Source organism: Glycine soja, chromosome 11 (assembly GCF_004193775.1).
Source record: "Glycine soja cultivar W05 chromosome 11, ASM419377v2, whole genome shotgun sequence".
In the NCBI taxonomy this organism is placed as follows: Eukaryota; Viridiplantae; Streptophyta; class Magnoliopsida; order Fabales; family Fabaceae; genus Glycine; species Glycine soja.
Window position 1 is genome coordinate 11,404,557 of NC_041012.1, and position 19,493 is coordinate 11,424,049.

Below are 19,493 nucleotides of genomic sequence, written 5' to 3' on the forward strand. Positions count from 1 at the left end.
ACATTATGCAGGACTGCCTGACGATCGCGAGATGGGGACCCAGTGCTGATGGGACGGTCAGGGCTCGTCAGAGACGCCGCACGGACCATTGATCATTGTATTTATTTTGTTGTGTTGTAGTTGACATGAATATTTGTAATTATTACAGTTTTTGTTTAATATAGTTGGCGTGTTTTGCACAGTTTATTATTTTATAATATAGTTTGTTATTCCGATTGTTTGTGGTCCTTAAGCGAAGTTTACGGTTGTTTTAAATTTATTTTTAAAAAAAGGGAACCTAGAATCATGAGTTTTGTTTGTAAGAATTACATAAAAAATAAAAGTTTTTAAAATGATTAATAATTCATAAGTGAACCCTTTTTCCATGTTCAAGTACCCATGTTTGTAAGAATTACATAAATGAACCATTTTTCCATGTTTGTAAGAATTACATAAAAAACATAAGTTTTTAGAATCATGAGTTTTGTTTGTAAGAATTACATAAATGAATCTTTTTTCCATGTTCAAGTACCCATGTTTGGGATTTTTTTGCGTGGGTGTGTCTGTGCCCTGAGACAATGGAGGGCGGCCATTTCTCATGTTTGGACGTCAAAGAATCCAAAAAAAATAGTCCCGTTCCCCAGTTCCGTCAACTAACACGTCAAAACAAAGCCTCAAAATCCAAAAAAATAGGAAATGAACCCTTTTTCCATGTTCAAGTACCCATGTTTGGGATTTTTTTGCGTGGGTGTGCCTGTGCCCTGAGACAATGGAGGGCGGCCATTTCTCATGTTTGGACGTCAAAGAATCCAAAAAAAATAGTCTCGTTCCCCAGTTCCGTCAACTAACACGTCAAAACAAAGCCTCAAAATCGAAAAAAATAGGAAATGAACCCTTTTTCCATGTTCAAGTACCCATGTTTGGGATTTTTTTGCGTGGGTGTGCCTGTGCCCTGAGACAATGGAGGGCGGCCATTTCTCATGTTTGGACGTCAAAGAATCCAAAAAAAATAGTCCCGTTCCCCAGTTCCGTCAACTAACACGTCAAAACAAAGTCTCAAAATCCAAAAAACTACGAAATGAACCCTTTTAACAATTAAATTTTTGGACCACTGAAACAACGCATTCAACTTTATTATGGGAATTAAACACGCCGTAAACATATAAAGGTTACATCAACAAAAAAACAAAAAATTAAACATGACATTCAGTTGTTTAGCGACGTCCCACTGACCTCGTCTTCAACATAATGAATACAAATAAATAAACAATGAATACAAATAAATATATCGCATAATGAATACAAATAAATAAACAATGAATGTTTAGTCTTCATTTAGGTCTACATAGTGTGTTTTGAATGACATCAAGCTTGTGTATTCCTGCATTCTACTAATATATGGAATTGCCCATTGCTTTGCCTGAGAATAACAATTGGTTGACCACAACAGCGCTGGGGGCGGCAACGGACAATGGTCTTTCAAATAAACCTGTTGTACATGAACAAACATTATATCATGCGCTGACCGTGCCAAACGAACAAGCGAAGTCATTGCATAATTGTTACACTAACTATATTCAATGTACCTGAACAAAATGATTTCCAAACACGTGACCGACACATATGATGCGGTGGTCAGAAGAGTCAGGTGGTGGTTGACTTCTAAGAGGGAAAAATGTCATGCTTTGTTGTTGGGACAACGATACAAGGATTACGTTATACCGTGAAGCAATCACATATCCCATGTCTGTTATATCCATCCACTTGTCCACACTAACCTGAATGAACCAAACATACACATGTAAGTAATTTAAACATTGTTATTAAAAAAAATTAACCTAAAAACATACCTTTGAAAATCCATCAACAAGTAGGGACAACTTTAATTGTTCAAATCTCTCTGTGCCACCGAAGAGGTTCATGTACTCATGCGACCACCTGCCAAGTTCTTTAAGCAATTCATTACGCACTAACGGCCACGAATCTTCCCCCATACCTAATAAAGCGCCAATGGACCGATATCCACAGTTACCGTCCGCTTTCACATCCACAACGTCACGAATGAAACCTTGAAAGAATGACGCAAATTGATCCAACATCGGGATGATCCTTGTTGGTTGACGCGGTTGAGAACATGATGCACTTCGTTTCACTGGAGAGTTGCTGCTTTGAACAGAATGAAAAGCATCAACATACTCTCAGTAAGACGGATCACGCTTTGTGGATGTTTGACTTCTTTTCATCGGTTTCTTCGGTGCACCTTTAGTGTTCACCTTTGATGGAGGAGGGCACATAGAGTTATGATCAGGGTATGCGATTTCTCGAAGTTTACTCTTCAGATTTACTTTGCCAGCCACATCAAGTTCATCAAACCTTTTAGATATGACCTCTATTTCTTCCTTGATGGTGACTTCCGTCTCACATAACCCTTGGTCTGAAAAGCAAAGTCTCCTCCAAAAAAGATGGACTGACTCCAATGGGATGCTGCTAGCAGTATACCTAGAAAGCTCACATGCACAAGGAAGCCCGTGCGTGCTTCTCATCACACAACCACAAGAAGAGAGATTGTTGCCGAGATAACGTAGACGGTCAATCTCAGAAGCAATCTGATTTAAAGCATCCCTCGAAACCATCCCAAGAAGCCTCTTGTATAAGGTTTTTTTATATACATGGCCAACCACATGCGTACTGGTTTCAAAGGATGCTTTAATTTCGACGTGTTGCAGCGTGATCATGTTGTTCATGGCATCCCAAACACTACATAGGTCTCCAACGCTATTTTGTAGTACTCTTTTGAGAGCCCAATGAGCTGATTCAACCCTACATTTAAAATACACAACAAACATGAAAATATACAACAATTAAATACCATTTAATATTAATCGTTACTAACAAATAAAATCAGTTGTTAATACCTGTTTGTTGTTGTGTTGCCTAGGTGCATGACCTTATTCGTCCATGCTGTAATAAATTTTTCCTTGTGGGGGATAATCCATATGTCGTTAACATAGTCAACGAACATCGGCCAAGGCGAACAAGCAACTTGAAACTTCTGATATGACTCATGGAACTCGTATTCGGACGGACAATCAACCAAAGTACCCCAGTTATCCATTACATAGTCCCACGCATTTTTTTCCCCGATTAAAGATTTGCACTTCGCCTTCACATTCTTATCGATATGAAACCTGCACAACAAATTAGTAGACTCGGGAAACACAGTTTTCACTGCATTCATCAGTGCTAGGTCTCTGTCAGTGACAATAACAAGAGGGAGGCGATCGTGTCTTAAAAATAGGCCTCGAAATCGTTCCAAAGCCCATACAATATTATTAACACGCTCAGCCTCCAGATATGCAAACCCAGCAGAGAATGTCATCGCCGTTGGTGTCACTCCAACAAAGTCAAGTAGTGGGAGTCTGTACCTGTTTGTTTTGTAGGTACTGTCTATAAAAAACACTAGATGACATGCATTGCATAACTTTACTGCATCTGGGTGACACCAAAACAGATCACGCACCACAACTTCATCCTTCAATCTATGCCAATGAATGTATTGATCACGTTCGAGAAGCTTCATCAGATGCTGCATTTCGGTATCAGCTCCTCTTATTGAAGAACGATATGCACTTCTTGCATTGTAAATTTGCTTTATCGTGGTGTAACTGTCGGCATTGTGTTCCTTCAACGTTAGCAAGATGTTTTTCGGTTTCACCATCGACTTTGTCATATCAGCAATAATTTTCTTTTCTTCCTTAGTCAATCGCCCGGCGTATGGATGTCCAACTAAGGACTTCGCCAATTCATGATTATGAATCCCACAGATCAACTTCACCATCCAACCTTCCCCTCCACGCACTGGTTTCCCACGAAGCCTGAAGGGACAACCACATTTCCTACTCCCGGTGTCTTTTCTAACGAATTCTTTATTTCTACACTTGTACGTACCACTCCTTTCACACCCAATTAACACAAATGAACTTCTTCCTCTGCTACCGGTCTCTGTGTCAGATCTCATAATCACTGTAACAAATCCATTTTCATGGGCAACTGTTCGAGCCCATTGCAAAACATCATCTCGAGTAGCGAATACCTACAACGCAACCCTAACACATTAATTTTCGTACAAACCATCAATTCAACCAATGACTCAAATTATCTATGATTACCTGAGATGTATTAAAAGCATTTGAACAATCGACATGTCGTTCATTCACTCCACATTCTTCTTGATTATCATAATCATAATCCATATGAACTTCTTGTGACATCGCAAAGTCATACCTCCATTGATCTTCGTCCATCTTAAGGACATATGCATCATACACAAGTACATTCAAATTATCATATAACCACATCCAAAAATTTACTACACCTTAAATAACAAACATATTAATAGGACATATGCATCATACACGACTATATTAAAATTATCACTATATTCTAAATTTATAACTACATTATTTACTTAAACTAAACTTATCACTATAATAAACAACTAATAAAACATTTTTGTACCATTATACATTTAAGTTACCTAAATCATTTAATATTATACCATTATACCTAATTAAATCAATAATCCACAACATATATAAACCAGAAATAAAAAAAATTATAAAACAGAAATATATATATATATATATATATATATATATATATATATACCATTATAAAACAAAAAAAATTATAATCCACAATATATATCATTATACCTAATTAAACCAATAATTCATTATTAACTAACAGAAATATATATAAAACAGAAATTAAAAAAATTATAAAACAGAAATTAAAATAAATTAGTAATAATTTAACATTCCGGAAGAAGGTTTTCCGGAAGTTACGAAGGCCAATTCCGGAAGAAGTGCTTCCGGAAGTAGTTTCCGGAAGAACTTCTTCCGCAATTGGCCTTCACCACTTCCGGATGAAGGTCTTCCGGAAGTTACGAAGGCCAATTCCGGAAGAAGTGCTTCCGGAAACTACTTCCGGAAGACCTTCTTCCGGAAGTTAAGAAGCCCAATTCCGGAAGTAGTTTCCGGAAGCACTTCTTCCGGAATTGGCCTTCGTAACTTCCGGAAGACCTTCATCCGGAAGTGGTCATTCCGGACCTTCCTCCTTCTGTGCCTAAAATTTCTTCCGGATACATTTTTTACTGTTTTTCTTCTCTAAAAGCTAACCGGAAAACGAAATAAACGCGTACCTCCGACAAAATAGGAACAACAGCCACTAATAAAACTTCAAATACGGAACACGGGACCACCAAATCTTCAAATACTTCACTTCACGGGACCACCAACAGACTGCTGAAGGGACCACCACCGAAACAACAGCAAACGGAAGAAACAAACAAAGCAAACGGAAGAAGAAACAAAGCAAACGGAAGAAGAAACAAAGCAAACGGAAGAAGAAACAAAGAAAGCGCAGTAAAACACAGCCTGAAGACGTTAATTTAAAGAAATTTACACAAGGGCAAAATCGTCATTACATACGCATTAAAAAAAAAACTAACTTCCGGAAGAAGCTTCTTCCGGAAGTCTTCCGGAAGAAGCTTCTTCCGGAAGACAATGGAATTCTTCCGGAAGAAGCTTCTTCCGGAAACATTCCGGATGACGTTCTTCCGGAAATTGTCTGTGAGTATTTCCGGAAGACACAAATTAATCTTCCGGAAGAAGATTCTTCCGGAAACTTTCCGGAACTTTTCCGGAAGAACCTTCTTCCGGAAGAATAATTGCTGAAGGGCAGTTTCGCCACTTCACTGTTTGCTGGGTGCCCCAGCAATAATGCTGGGTGCACGTAGCAACTCCCTGAGCATTTTCCTCATTTAAGCCCAAATATTTGGGATTTGGTTCTGTGTGGTGATCTTCATCTTATCCTTTGTTCAATAATTTAAGTTTCTTTATATGTGAAATTTAGTTTTAAGATTTTAAAATTAATATATATATCAGATTGTAAATTTAGTTTTCTTCTATTTTAATTTTTATTGTTAATCTTATAATCTTCTTTTAAAAAGTTTACTGGAATATTCTGTAGCTTTTTACATGAAATTATGATTAAAACACATGGAGTGAGAGTAGAACAAAACAAAAAAAAAAAATATCTAAATTTTTAAATGCTTCTAAGAGCTACATCAAACAAAAAAAATGTCCAAATTTAATTTGTGCCTAAATTATATATCTCAACAGATGGGCTCAAGTTAGGTCAATCGTGGGCTTCATGTGAGTCAAATCAAACTACACATTCAATTTGAATTTCTAAAATGAGACACGTTTTGTGTCAATGCGTCTTTTGTTGACTAATTAATAATTAGCACATGATTACGTCAACAAAAAAAGATTCAGATTTAATTTTTTTTATCATAATTTAAAGCACAAACCCTATATGCGATTGAGTGGGTCTAGGTTAGTCCGATTGTGGACTTGATGTAGGTTATGGGCAATATCAAATATAGTCACACAAAAAATTAAACTTAAGCTTATAAAATGAGACTCGCATTTGATGAGAGCCCAATTTGTTCGAGCTCTTTGGGAGTTTTGATCGAGTTAAAAGTCACATATTTAAGTTGTGCTAAAAATTTAAGTTCAAAGCCAACATTTCATTAAACAATTTCAAGTTAGGTGGTCTTAAGCTTGATGTAAGTTGCAAGTGTTGGTTCAAGCAAAAACACAAAACAAGTTCAATTCAGTATTCTAAAATGAGGCTTATGTCCAATGAAAACCTTATTTGTACTATCATATTGGTTAAGCCCAAATTGGGGCATGATCAAATTGAGTTAAGAAACCTTTGGTTTAATTTAAAGTCCAATCCCTTATGTTTCATTAATTGGGTTTGAGTTGAGCTAATTACAAACTCAATGTAGGTAATAAACTATAGTAAAATTTAAGCCCAAACTCACTAAAAATTTACTTTTGTTGGCTAAGCTTAGATCCATACATGTTCCAATTGCACTAAAAATGCATAAGTTTAATTTGTGTTTAAAATTCAAAAAATCAAGTCCTATATTTCATTGAGTAATTTAGATTAGGTTGATAAGCCTAGTCCATTTTTGTCATCTTTGGTGAAAACAAAACAAGAAGCAAGAAAATCTTGACAAGAGTTGGAGAATGACAAACAAAATATCAAAATAGACAAAATAAATTGTAAACACTTAAAAATATAATTAGATTAAAATTATTTTAAAATTCATCTAAAAACCATTTTAACACCTAAACCAATCTTACTCATAAAATTAAGTTTTAAAACCATAAATGTTAAAACTTACAACCGCTTCAAATAAGGTCCAAGTTTACACATTTTCTTTATATGATTGGTTATAATAATTTACTCTTTAATTGATATTTTATTTTTCTTTTACATAAATTGTGATAAACAATTATTTATTAAGTTCTTCATGATTATATATATATATATATACACATTTATATTCACTTAGTTTTTAGTAGATGATATTTAACATGAGACAAACTTTGTTCCAGTTAGATTGGTCAGATAAGGAATAACATAATAATAAATAAATAGAGGCAACAAGAAATTGAGGAGAGAACTAAAAATGTGTAAAAAAAGTTACAAAATTTTAAATATAAAGTGAAGAAAATACAAAAGCATATTAAAAATGAAATGCAAAAAACAATATAAAATGCAAACATGGTAAAAAAGAGATGAATGGAACAAATTCAAAGTATTTCTAATGGACATGAGAGGTTTAAATGTAAATAAGAAAAAGAAAAATAGCAAAATAAAAAAAAAAAAGGATGGACCATGCTTATGTCATTTTTAGTATGATCCATAGTCCTTTTTTAAAAAGTGTCAATGCCAAATATATTGAAATGATAACATGTTGGAGTCTTCCACATAAAAAAGAATGGCTAAGATACTAAAAAAAGCTATATGTATTGTTCTAAACCTTAAACAAGATTGAAACTAAATCAATGATACATGCTTGTTACATAATCTTTAATAATTTTTTCTTGTTACATCTTTCACCATTCTTCTTAACACCTCAACAACCGCGTATTCTTACATAAAAAAATTTATATGTTTTTCTTTCTACCTCTTTGACAACTCTTCTTGAAACCTCGGTAACCACTTTGCCAACCACCACTTAAGTATCTTCTTTGTCCATCAATCTTCCCATCCATCTTGCTACAACATTTGTCAATAGTTTTGAGACCACTTCTATAAACTTTGTTTCGAATAGTTGCCTAGAGTCCAACTTTCTTGTTTGTGTTGCTTCATCTATGATTGTCCCTTCTGTCATCCTCTCCACCTCTCTTAACTTAATCATGTAATCACTAAGAGATTCATTCAATAGGTTGAGAGGGCAATTTCCCTTGCAAGTTTTTTTTTATTTGTATGTGTGTAATAAAAAAACTCCCCCACCAAAAAATAGATGTTGCCCTTATAAGATCATTTTTTGTTAAAATAAATGTAAAAAATATAAGAAAGAAAAAAATGATACTAATTTAACTACTTTATTATCCTTTTAACTTTTAATAGTCCAACTCCTTTGATAAATATCTACACATAAACAAATATTTTTTTTTGCCATCACATTATGTATTTTATAAAAATATATGTTACTTTCTTTATGAAAATATTATAAATTATTTTTGTCCCATAAATAATTTTTTTATCCACCAGTGCATGTAATATTTAAAATAGGTGAGAGCAACTCCACACACCAAAGTGTATGCAATGACTACCATATCATTTTTAATTTTTTTATTAGTTGAGTCACAATGAATCTAATAAACAACAAAAGACGTAAGATTCAATTAACAACTCAATGTTTCTTGAGATATACAATTTCACTAAAATAAATGAGACAAACTATTATATTTCAATTGTCAACTTATACACCATATAGCCTTTTGAAGGCCCGTGGTAAAAAATAATAGTTAAAATAATAAAAAATACAACACTATAATGAATAAATATGGATGAATTCGGATTCTTGTAACAAACATGACCAATAACAAGACCAAAATATCCAAGATCTAATATGTTTGTAAAAAAAAATTAAATGTCTACTCCATAGTGTTCTAAAGACATTGGACCTTGAATGAGTCAAAACACCAATTGCGAACGTCATTCTTATAGTATATCAAACGAATTGGTTTATGTTTACTTGCCTCCCGACCAAACTCTGAGTTAGTAAAAGTCTTTTTTTCGTGGTGAACAAGAGGGTTAAAACCAACAAAAAAATTGAATTGATTTGAGTTAAAAAGCACACTTTAAATAAAAACTAGAATTTGTATATTATGCTGATGCAAACTTGTCCACCGATTTTCAGTTTTAGAGTACGCGCTTGTATCGAAGTTTTCATGGTACACACTAACAACAGCTTAATGTTGAAGCTGGTGGTTCATTATGTACAAAAGTCATAAAATCAACAAAAATAAACAGTTTCCAAAGGAAAAAATACCTACCAAAGAAGTATGGGTCTAAAATTTTTTAAGATCTGTAAAACCATGCGTTACATTATAAACACCCAAATTTGTCAAAGTGATTAAAAATAAAATACTATATGTTTTTTCTCAAACAATAATATTTTTGAGACATATTATATTTCATTTTACCTCAATCGTTCAAATTACATTTTACAACTCATATGTTTTTATTTTATTTTATTAGTGTGACCTTAGTGGTCCAACATTAATATTTAGTATTTTTTTAAAAATCTTGATGTGCTTCTAAGAAGATAAAGCAAATACTAATAATTTAAGCCTTTTTTTAAACTAGAGAAGTGATAAACAATGTATTAAAATAACATGTTCATGCTTTGTTTGGTAGAAAAAGATGAAATAAAGAAGATAAAATAGAAGATAAATATTTGAATTAAAATGTAATGTAACATGTGTGATATCCACAATGGATTCACACCATTCCCCTCCCTCATATTTCCCTATAAAACAAAGGCTTGATTTTCTTTTTGTGATTAATAATCTAAGTTTCATGTTGTTAATGTTTTCTCTTTGTACTTAAAACTAAAATAAGTACCCAAAAATCAAGTTTTAAAAACTTTTTTTAAAGTAATTTATAAGACTATGTAATGAGTTTTGAGTTTTTTACACAATTGTACATTCTCTTGATAATAATTTAGTTTACAACCACAAATAAGGATGATTGGTTTACAACCCAATACATTTAGTTCAAAAAATAACGAGCACACAAAAGTACCATACAATGACTCACCATAATAACCACTATTGGTCTACCATAAATCATAATCACATTAACTATCATCAAGATACTTTTTGTGCATATTGGTTGTTAAAACATGCAATTGAACTATGATCCTTTCATTATTTGCACCGTTAACTTCACATTAAAAAACACAACAATTGTATTCCAAAAGTGTAAGATGGTGTCTGGAAAGCCCATAAGTAAACAAAACAACATTGTTACATCCAATGTCGTCAATGTCAAGATCTTGCTTATGATAATAAGTTGATTGCAATATCATAAAATATATAATTATAATAGATTGTAAATACAATCATCTTGTAAAAATATACCTTTATACTAATCATGCCTTAGTCAAGCAACATTAACATATATTTTAAAACAAGGTTGGGAGATAAATTTTATGACTTACCAGTGATACTGATAACACTTTGTTAAGATCCATAAACGATTTGATCCAACTCAAAACTAAGAAACTTTTATTCAATAATGTGATGTAATAGCAAGCACACATCTTAAGCTCATCACAAACTTTACTAAAATAAATTTAGACGGCCTTTAGCAAAAAATTCAAGATTTGTTATGACGTAATCTTTTTTTGTAACATCATATAACACAAAATGATAGGTATAAAGGGATGTTCAACATAAGGACTAGCCACAAATGTTGTATTATACAAAGTATATGAATAACAAAATAAATGTTGGCAGTAAAAAAGTGAATTGAATTGGTTACATATTTTTTATGTACAATGGCGACAATGAAGATCAAACTTAAGCCTTATGCATCTATCTCACCCCCTATCACTAGGTTGACTGCAATGGTTCAATTTGGTTACATATTATCACAACTAAGGAAGCTATCAATTTCACAACAAAACAATTTATCTAATGTGATTTGTGGTTACTTAACACCAATGTGGATGGATTTTATGAGGACGTTTACACATAAGTTTTCAGAGCAAGTGTGTGTTTGTTTCTCATGTGGGTTTGTCCCAATATAAAATAAAGGTCCTATAATGCATTTGGAGTGATATTTGGATTTTTTTTCACCTATACGTAGTTTCAATAGCCTTGTAGTAGTCACACAAGATGTATTGCATCTTATGCAAAAAAATAAATTTGTTTATCTCAATTATGTAGTGTCTTATTGTTGGTAGAGATGTGAATTCACATTGGGTTATGCACGATGTAAGATGTTTTTTGTTAATCGATTGACAAGTGTATCAATTTTATCACAAGTAGTAAAGATTGAAATGTAGAGCCTAATTTATGTATTCTTTATCCCAAATCCCTTTGCAAAGATGAAATAATAAGCAACATTTAAGTATAAAGATGTATGCAAAGGCACAACAGAGTAACTCTATTCCTAGAAATGCAATGTTGAGATGTCATTTCCCATTTCTTTAGACATTACCATTACCCAATGAATAACCCCTAAAAACAAATGTATGGATGGCCAAACCACACAATAACAATGAAAAGCAGGAAAAACAATAGACATTGAAACTGCATTAATAGATAAGAAGAACAGTTACATTACAAGGGGTTTTGACTGTTAGGCTCCAACTGAGGGGATTTAGCCTCTCATAGTCATGAGAAACTTTTACACTTTAGGGGGTTGATGTAGATGAAAGAAGGTGATAGATGACTAGGAAAAGGGAATGGCCAAGGAAAGAGGTTTTCCCCTAAGGGATAAACCTCAGGCTTTTGATAGCTTTGAGACTCTATGTATCTTTTCTTTCTACTTCCTCCTCCTTATATAGGCACCAGGAGGATTTGACTTCTCTGCTGTTCCTTTCCATGTTGTTCCTGTACTGCCCCATCAAAATAACGCTGCATGGCAACTGTGTTAATATTTAATGATGACATTTAGTTTTAAAAATCATGAAAGCTATATAGTTTTAAAGGGGCAGCACAAGGACAACAAAGAAGCCAAATCCGCATCAGGTAGCTTATTTTTCACGCTGACTTTGCGCTTAGCACGGGCTTTCGCGCTAAGCGTGTGTTGCACGCTGAGCGAGAGTGTACACTAAGCGGACTTTTCAATTCTTCCAATTTTTTTTCAAGACTTTTTCTTCCGGATTTTGCATCAATTTTTCCTTTAAAGCACTTGAAATATTCTTCTTTTGATTTTTGCTAATAAAAAATAACAAAGATGTTAATTTCTTCATTATTTCATTAAAAACAATAATAAAGTAAAGAAATTACACCCATTTATTAATCCAAATTGACTATTAAATTAGCTTATATTTCACAGTTATCATTTTCTCGTTTAAGTTAACTAGTATATCAATCCTAATGTAAAGTAAAATTAAATTCAATAACTTTTGTTGAATTTAATAGTAAGTATATTATTTTAGTTTTTGTGTAAAATGTAAGATAGAATTACATTTATAATGATAAAAAGATACTTATAAATATATAAATTGTCGAGATAGACTATAAACATATTAATAATTAGAAACAATTAATTGATCAATATATACATTAATTGGTAATGAATCCTATAGGTACTTAAAAAATACCTATAGTACCTTAACCCATCACACTCTATACCCACATTAATATATAAATGTGTATATGTTCGCATGTGTGTATATGTATACATACGTTTGATTACATTTATATATGTATGCATATATTTTTTTGTATACATATATTTAATATTATAAAGTATAACTTCTGGTAACACTTATAAAGAATTGTTTATTTTGATAAGTTGACTCATTTTTTACTATCATTTATGTCCACTCATCATTATTTGAGGAAGGGACATGAGAAAGGTAAAAAACAACATTTAACATGATCTAAAAACTTTTATCACTCTTGCATGTAAGTGTTATGTTCATTTAAATTGCTGTCCTATTTGTCTAACTCAATGTGCTACATTTATAATTTTCTCTCTCTCGCTCTATATATATATATTTATTTATCTTAATATCTCACTCCAACCCCTCTCTAATTCACATTCCTTCTTCCTCTTTTCACATTTCCCTTGAATTCTTTTTCTCCCGATTTCTTTTTATTCCCTCAAGTAGAGTCTTCACGTGCCCAACCAAACTTTGAACTTAGAAGATTAACATTTTTTTTTCTTTAAACTATTTATTATTGTTGTTAGCAATGTTGTTTACTTATGTTAATTCATAATTGACTTGAGTGTGAGTTATTTAGATTAGGTAAAGTTATTCATAATTAATAAGCACAAAAGTACATATCATACTCTATTTTATTATTTATAAAGAATTTATCTTCTTTCTCTTGCTTTTTTTATTTATTGAAATCAAGCAACAATGTACCTAAATAATACCACATTTTTTTTATAAATGTCATTATTTATATTGTCCATCAAATATTATTATTTTATATTAATAAACAAATTCCATATTTATTCTAATTATGACTACTTAGCATTTAAATATTACTTTTCTAAAAATAAAATTCATATTATTTAATTTTCATAAATAATTTATTTAACACAAAAATTTATGCTAAAATGATTTTTTATTAAGGACAATATTTTAATTGCACTTTTATAGACCAAAATAAATGTGATGAGAAGTTATTCCCATAAATAAATTTTGGTTCATTAAATTATAATTGAATTATGTAAATAATTTAGTTTTTATAATGATTCTAACCATGATTATATTCGATAAGACAATTCAGTTAATTTTTAACTTTTTTTATTAGTTGAAAAATTTACTTGACTATTAGTTAAATAAATTTTTTTAGTAATTTTTAGTATTTTTTACACTAAAGTAGTATTTTTTTAAAAATATGCAAACTCCCTCATTTTGTTTCACAACCTTCTAACGTCCTAACTTCATACGATACTCAATTTTTTATAATACTTAATTTTTTTACTTACTTAATGTGGGATTTCATCTCATATTTCTACTTCATTTTTTTTTTGGTAGGTGGATAAAAGAATAAACAAAACAAGAGAAAGACAAAACTTGACTAGAGAATGTAAAGACTATTTTGAAACGCTGAATTTATACAAAATAGAAGAAGAAGATGGTTTCATGATTTCCTCAATGATAACTAACCTTTTTGAGTTTTAAAATACATACAAGTAGCGTGGACAGCACAAAGTCAGGGATATCCACGTCGGGGAGCAATCAGATTGTGTCAGCAGGAAAGGAGGCGGAGGTGTGAAAGAGGGTATGCCTCAGCGGTGACATTAATATTGCCCAATATGGAATCTTCTGAAGTGGAACGCGTTCACACTCTTTAGTTTTAAATATATTTTTATTATTATTTCTGCCACGGAAGGTTACCGGCTCCGTTTATAATTTTCAAGCGGAATTTACGTAACAAGCCTTATAGGGCTCCGTTTATATATATATATATATATATATTCCAAATGAGATCAAATTAAAAGCCTAATTGATTAATGTGATCAAATTAAAATTGAATCGTTTGAATATAATTGATTTTACTTATTTTCGATTGAGGTACTCTTTAGATTGGTTACACATTTTTTCTTCTAATAAATTGAAAGGTTAAAATAAAAAAATGAAGTATTATTATTTATTTATTTAATTTAAAATCATTAATCATTAAATATATTTAAGTCAATATCAGTCATAATTTCACATTTAAATATATAATTATTGTAGAAAGAAAGTATTTTTGATAATTTGTTGAAATTTCTTCTTTTTTTCCCGCTAAAATGTAATTTTTTTCTTTTTATTTTTTTAAATATATGTTTTTAGTCTTTCTATTTTTTTAATGGAGATATTTCATCTTTTACTTTTAAAAAGTTTAAGATTTTAATTTTTTATTTTTTAATTGAGATATTTTATCTTTTATTTTTTAAAAATTCATAATTTTAATCCTTGTAATTAATTTTAAACCTTGATATATGTATTTTGTAAAAATTGATTGACAAATATTTGTTTATTGAACATATAATTTTTTTTAAAAATTATTTAATTATTAACAAGTTTAAATTATTAAAAAAAATAAAAAGTATACCGTCAATAAATGTGAAATTAATCAAAGAAATTAAAATTGTTAATATTTAAAAGTGAATGACGAAATGTTTGATTATAAATAGAGAAACTAAAATTATGAATTTTTTAAAAATAAAAACAAAATATCTAAATAAAAAATATGAAAGAAAATAAAAAAAAACCAAAATTTCAGTTTTTTTTGGAAGGTTCGAAATCCCTTCCTTAATGGTTACCTACGTTAATTAATATACTATAACCAATCATACTATATTTGATTATTATATTTTAATTAAAAATATGCAACTTGCAGTGGGTTTGATTGTGAGAGAAATCAACTAATAATTTTATAATAAATTAGTTACAATCTCATCTAATAACTTATTAATTAGTAATTTTATTATACTTTATTGTCTAGAGTGCAATATCCTTATTTTGAGAGAATTCAATTTTTTTTGTTGAAAATTTCCCATAATTTATGCGCTTATTCAAGATTTATTGCAAAATCAAACATACACTTTCCATTTATACGTGTAATTTTGGATATAATTAGATAAAAAGTTATAAACCCATCAATAAGTGACATTAATAATGAGATTCATAAAAATATTATGAATACTTTTTTTTATCGAGCAAATATTATTTTATTAATTTTATTAAAATTAAGTTGATGAATTTGAATTAACGATTTTTTTTTCTCTTTTTTTTATTCTTTTTCAATCACTTGAGCAATCTTATATTTCTGAAAAAAAATATTACAAATATGTTTACAGTTACTTATAACACAAAAATAATAATTTTACAGTTAATTAAGGAAATATTTATTTATACTATTTATGAATGAATATTTTATTCTTTTAATTAAACATAAAAAACTTTTAATCTACTTGCTACCTTTCTAAAAATGTTAAAACATTCCTGATATTAAACATTATTATCTTAAGCCGCTCCAAAACATGCCTGTCAGTATGGTGCGAAAGCGCGAACACCCCTCCCCCCAACACAGCGAATGTACTAATCCCGTAACGAGGGTACCTTCGTCATTTCATTCCCAAATTATAATAGTCAAATGGACTTATGGCATAACGCCACGAAATCCGTTCTCACTGTCTTCGATAACAATGATCCCTCGCCTTTTACAATCCCATCCTCTTTCTCCTCACTGGTCAGTCATAAAGCCTTTCCTCACCTACCCCACCGTGCAATTTACACGTGCACACCCATCCCAACCGTCAATTTCCCAAATCGACAACAACCGCATGATCAAAAAAATCCAACGGCCCATGATCACCTACTAGAACTTTCTCCGCTTCTCCCTATTATATCTACCTTCCCCCCTCCCATTGCTGGCTTGTGCTCTGCTCGTGCCTCTAGGGTTATCATTTCTCCATTTCCATTTCCTCTCTCACTTTTCAAGGTTCGTTTCGTATCACTCTATTCGCCGATTCACTTCACGATCTGCATTTTGACACACTCGATGTTGACCGTTTTTTTCTTTTTTTGTTTAGAATCGTAAGCTATGGGAAAGTCTTACCCAACTGTGAGTGCTGATTACCAGAAGGCCGTTGAGAAGGCGAAGAAGAAGCTCAGAGGCATCATCGCTGAGAAGAGATGCGCTCCTCTAATGCTCCGTTTGGCGTACGTTCTTTTTTTTTTCTTTCTATTTAACATTAGATCACTGTTATTTACGATTGAGTTTATGGATTGTCGTTTTGACGCGTTTTGGTGCGTTTCGTGTGCAGATGGCACTCTGCTGGAACCTTTGACAAGGGCACGAAGACCGGTGGACCCTTCGGAACCATCAAGCACCCTGCCGAACTGGCTCACAGCGCTAACAACGGTCTTGACATCGCTGTTAGGCTTTTGGAGCCACTCAAGGCGGAGTTCCCTATTTTGAGCTACGCCGATTTCTACCAGGTGATGATTTTTTTTTTGTTAGATCTGAGAAATTGTTGTTTCTTGTCTTTGGTGTTTGTACGCTTAATGCTGTGTTTGTGTTGACGCAGTTGGCTGGCGTTGTTGCCGTTGAGGTCACGGGTGGACCTGAAGTTCCATTCCACCCTGGAAGAGAGGTATAATATCGCAAGTTTTTAGTTCCAACTGTTGTTCTCTGTTATTTGATTTGATTATGCATTAATGTATATAATAATAATAATAATAATAATAATAATAATAATAATAATAATAATAATAAGACCTGATTATCTATTTTTTTGTAAACCGATTTGTTTGTATTTTATTTTTGCTGAATTTTGATTTGCTCGTAGTGTAAACGGTAGTTGTCGTAGACCTATTGAATTACGAATTTGGATTCGGATTCCCTGCATTCAATTTTATTCACGTCTCCTTGAATTACTAGGATTACATTCTAGTCGTTTAAATCAACTCTTCTTACCGTAGCACATTTGGTAGAATGTTTTCCACAAAATTCCTTTTATGGCAAAAACTCGCAATTTAATTATTATAATTTTTTACTGCATCTTTAGTTAATTTGGATGCTTTGCATCATATTTTGTTGTTTGTATTGTTATTTTGTACCCAGAATTTTTAGTAAATTACAGTGATCTATTTTTGGGGTCGTATACTATTTTTGTGCGGGTAATGTTATTGTTTTTTTGGAGGCTAATGTGGTGTTTTCCTTCTGATTAGGACAAGCCTGAGCCACCACCAGAGGGTCGCTTGCCCGATGCCACTAAGGGTCAGTAGTCTAAATTTGTATTGTCAAGAAATGTTTGTGATTGATAGTGTTTGTTTTGCTTAGGGTTTCGTTCCTGATTGTTGCAGGTTCTGACCATTTGAGAGATGTGTTTGGCAAAGCTATGGGGCTTACTGACCAAGATATCGTTGCTCTATCTGGGGGTCACACTATTGTATGTTATGATTTTGAATTTGTTGTTTTAGCCACATTGCAAAATTATGCTGCTATTATATTGAGAAAAAATGTCACATCTAAACTTTTGTACCACTACTGGTGTAATTTTGCCAAATGTATTTTGTAGGGAGCTGCACACAAGGAGCGTTCTGGATTTGAGGGTCCCTGGACCTCTAATCCTCTTATTTTCGACAACTCATACTTCACGTGGGTATTTTCACGTATCCAGCACGGCCTTTTGAACACTCTTCTTCTTCTTCTTTACTATTTGAAATTTCCGTTCTAATTTTTTATCTATGTCCTAAATTTTTTTAGGGAGTTGTTGAGTGGTGAGAAGGAAGGTCTCCTTCAGCTACCTTCTGACAAGGCTCTTTTGTCTGACCCTGTATTCCGCCCTCTCGTTGATAAATATGCAGCGGTATGTGTATTCTCTTAATTTTTCGCATAACATTGATTTTTTGAATGTTGAACATTTAGTGATGTTTGATTTGCTAATGATTTCAGGACGAAGATGCCTTCTTTGCTGATTACGCTGAGGCTCACCAAAAGCTTTCCGAGCTTGGGTAAGTATTGATATTTCATACATTTTAATTTATAACTATGATTTTATGAAGCTTTTCTCTTAGTTTTACTTGACACGTTTTACGTCGTTAATTGGGTTCTGATTCGTGTCATGAATATGTTACCTCAGGTTTGCTGATGCCTAAGCAACGTTTAGGGGATTGTTGAAGAGGCATGGTGCCCATAATATTTCTCTAAAAAATTGTATGGTCATGGTTTTTAATGCCAATGTGGGTTCCCCAGATTTTAGATAGCTTTTGAATGTATTTTGCTGGACGTGACGATGATTGGGAAGTTGGGTTGTTGTTTTTATTTGTGGTTGATACTTTTGTTAAATAACATTGTTCAGCGATAATGATAGTGATCTTTCGGACCTAACTTCGTTCTTACCGTCTATAGCTATTGCGATTTCCTGATTAATTATTGTATTTTGTTCGTGTTGTTCATGTTATCTGCATGCCGTTCAATTGCTTGGGTAACATGTGACAATTTCCCGTAGTAACTAATTACTAAACAATTACAATCGAGCTATCAGTTTTGCATTTGTAAGTAATGCATAAAACGTGGTATGTATGGTCTTATTAAGTTCTATTGCCGATTAAGGATGCCGAGTTGTAAAGAGGATTTAATTCAAATCTTGTGTGGATTTGGATTTTAAGTGAGACGTCGTACGGAGCAAGTTGATTCTGATGTCTGAGACCAAGTTGTTGTGCTTGTAATACGGGAATTGTTATTGTTCGCATCTCATTTGTTATTAGTTTCTCGCAATGGGTTGATATATTTTTTTTATTTCAAAAATTTATTTGATCAAAATATGATTTTGTTATACAAATTAATGAAATTATGATTTTGTTATATAAATTAATGAAATTATGAATCTATTATGTGATAATTTCTGTATTCTTCTTAAAATAATAAAATTATGAATTTATTGTATAT

General features: G+C 32.0%; 1 protein-coding gene across 1 annotated transcript; it reads left to right on the top strand.

The window, feature by feature from the left end:
• Positions 1–16,382: 16,382 nt before the first annotated feature.
• LOC114373310 (L-ascorbate peroxidase, cytosolic) lies at positions 16,383–18,932 on the top strand. The gene is made up of 10 exons (XM_028330799.1): positions 16,383–16,538; positions 16,630–16,759; positions 16,864–17,038; positions 17,128–17,193; positions 17,771–17,819; positions 17,906–17,991; positions 18,121–18,200; positions 18,309–18,411; positions 18,498–18,556; positions 18,685–18,932. Exons 2-10 carry the CDS (start codon positions 16,641–16,643, stop codon positions 18,698–18,700), a joined length of 753 nt encoding a protein of 250 aa, XP_028186600.1. The 5' UTR covers positions 16,383–16,538; positions 16,630–16,640; the 3' UTR covers positions 18,701–18,932.
• The last annotated feature ends 561 nt before the right edge of the window (positions 18,933–19,493 follow it).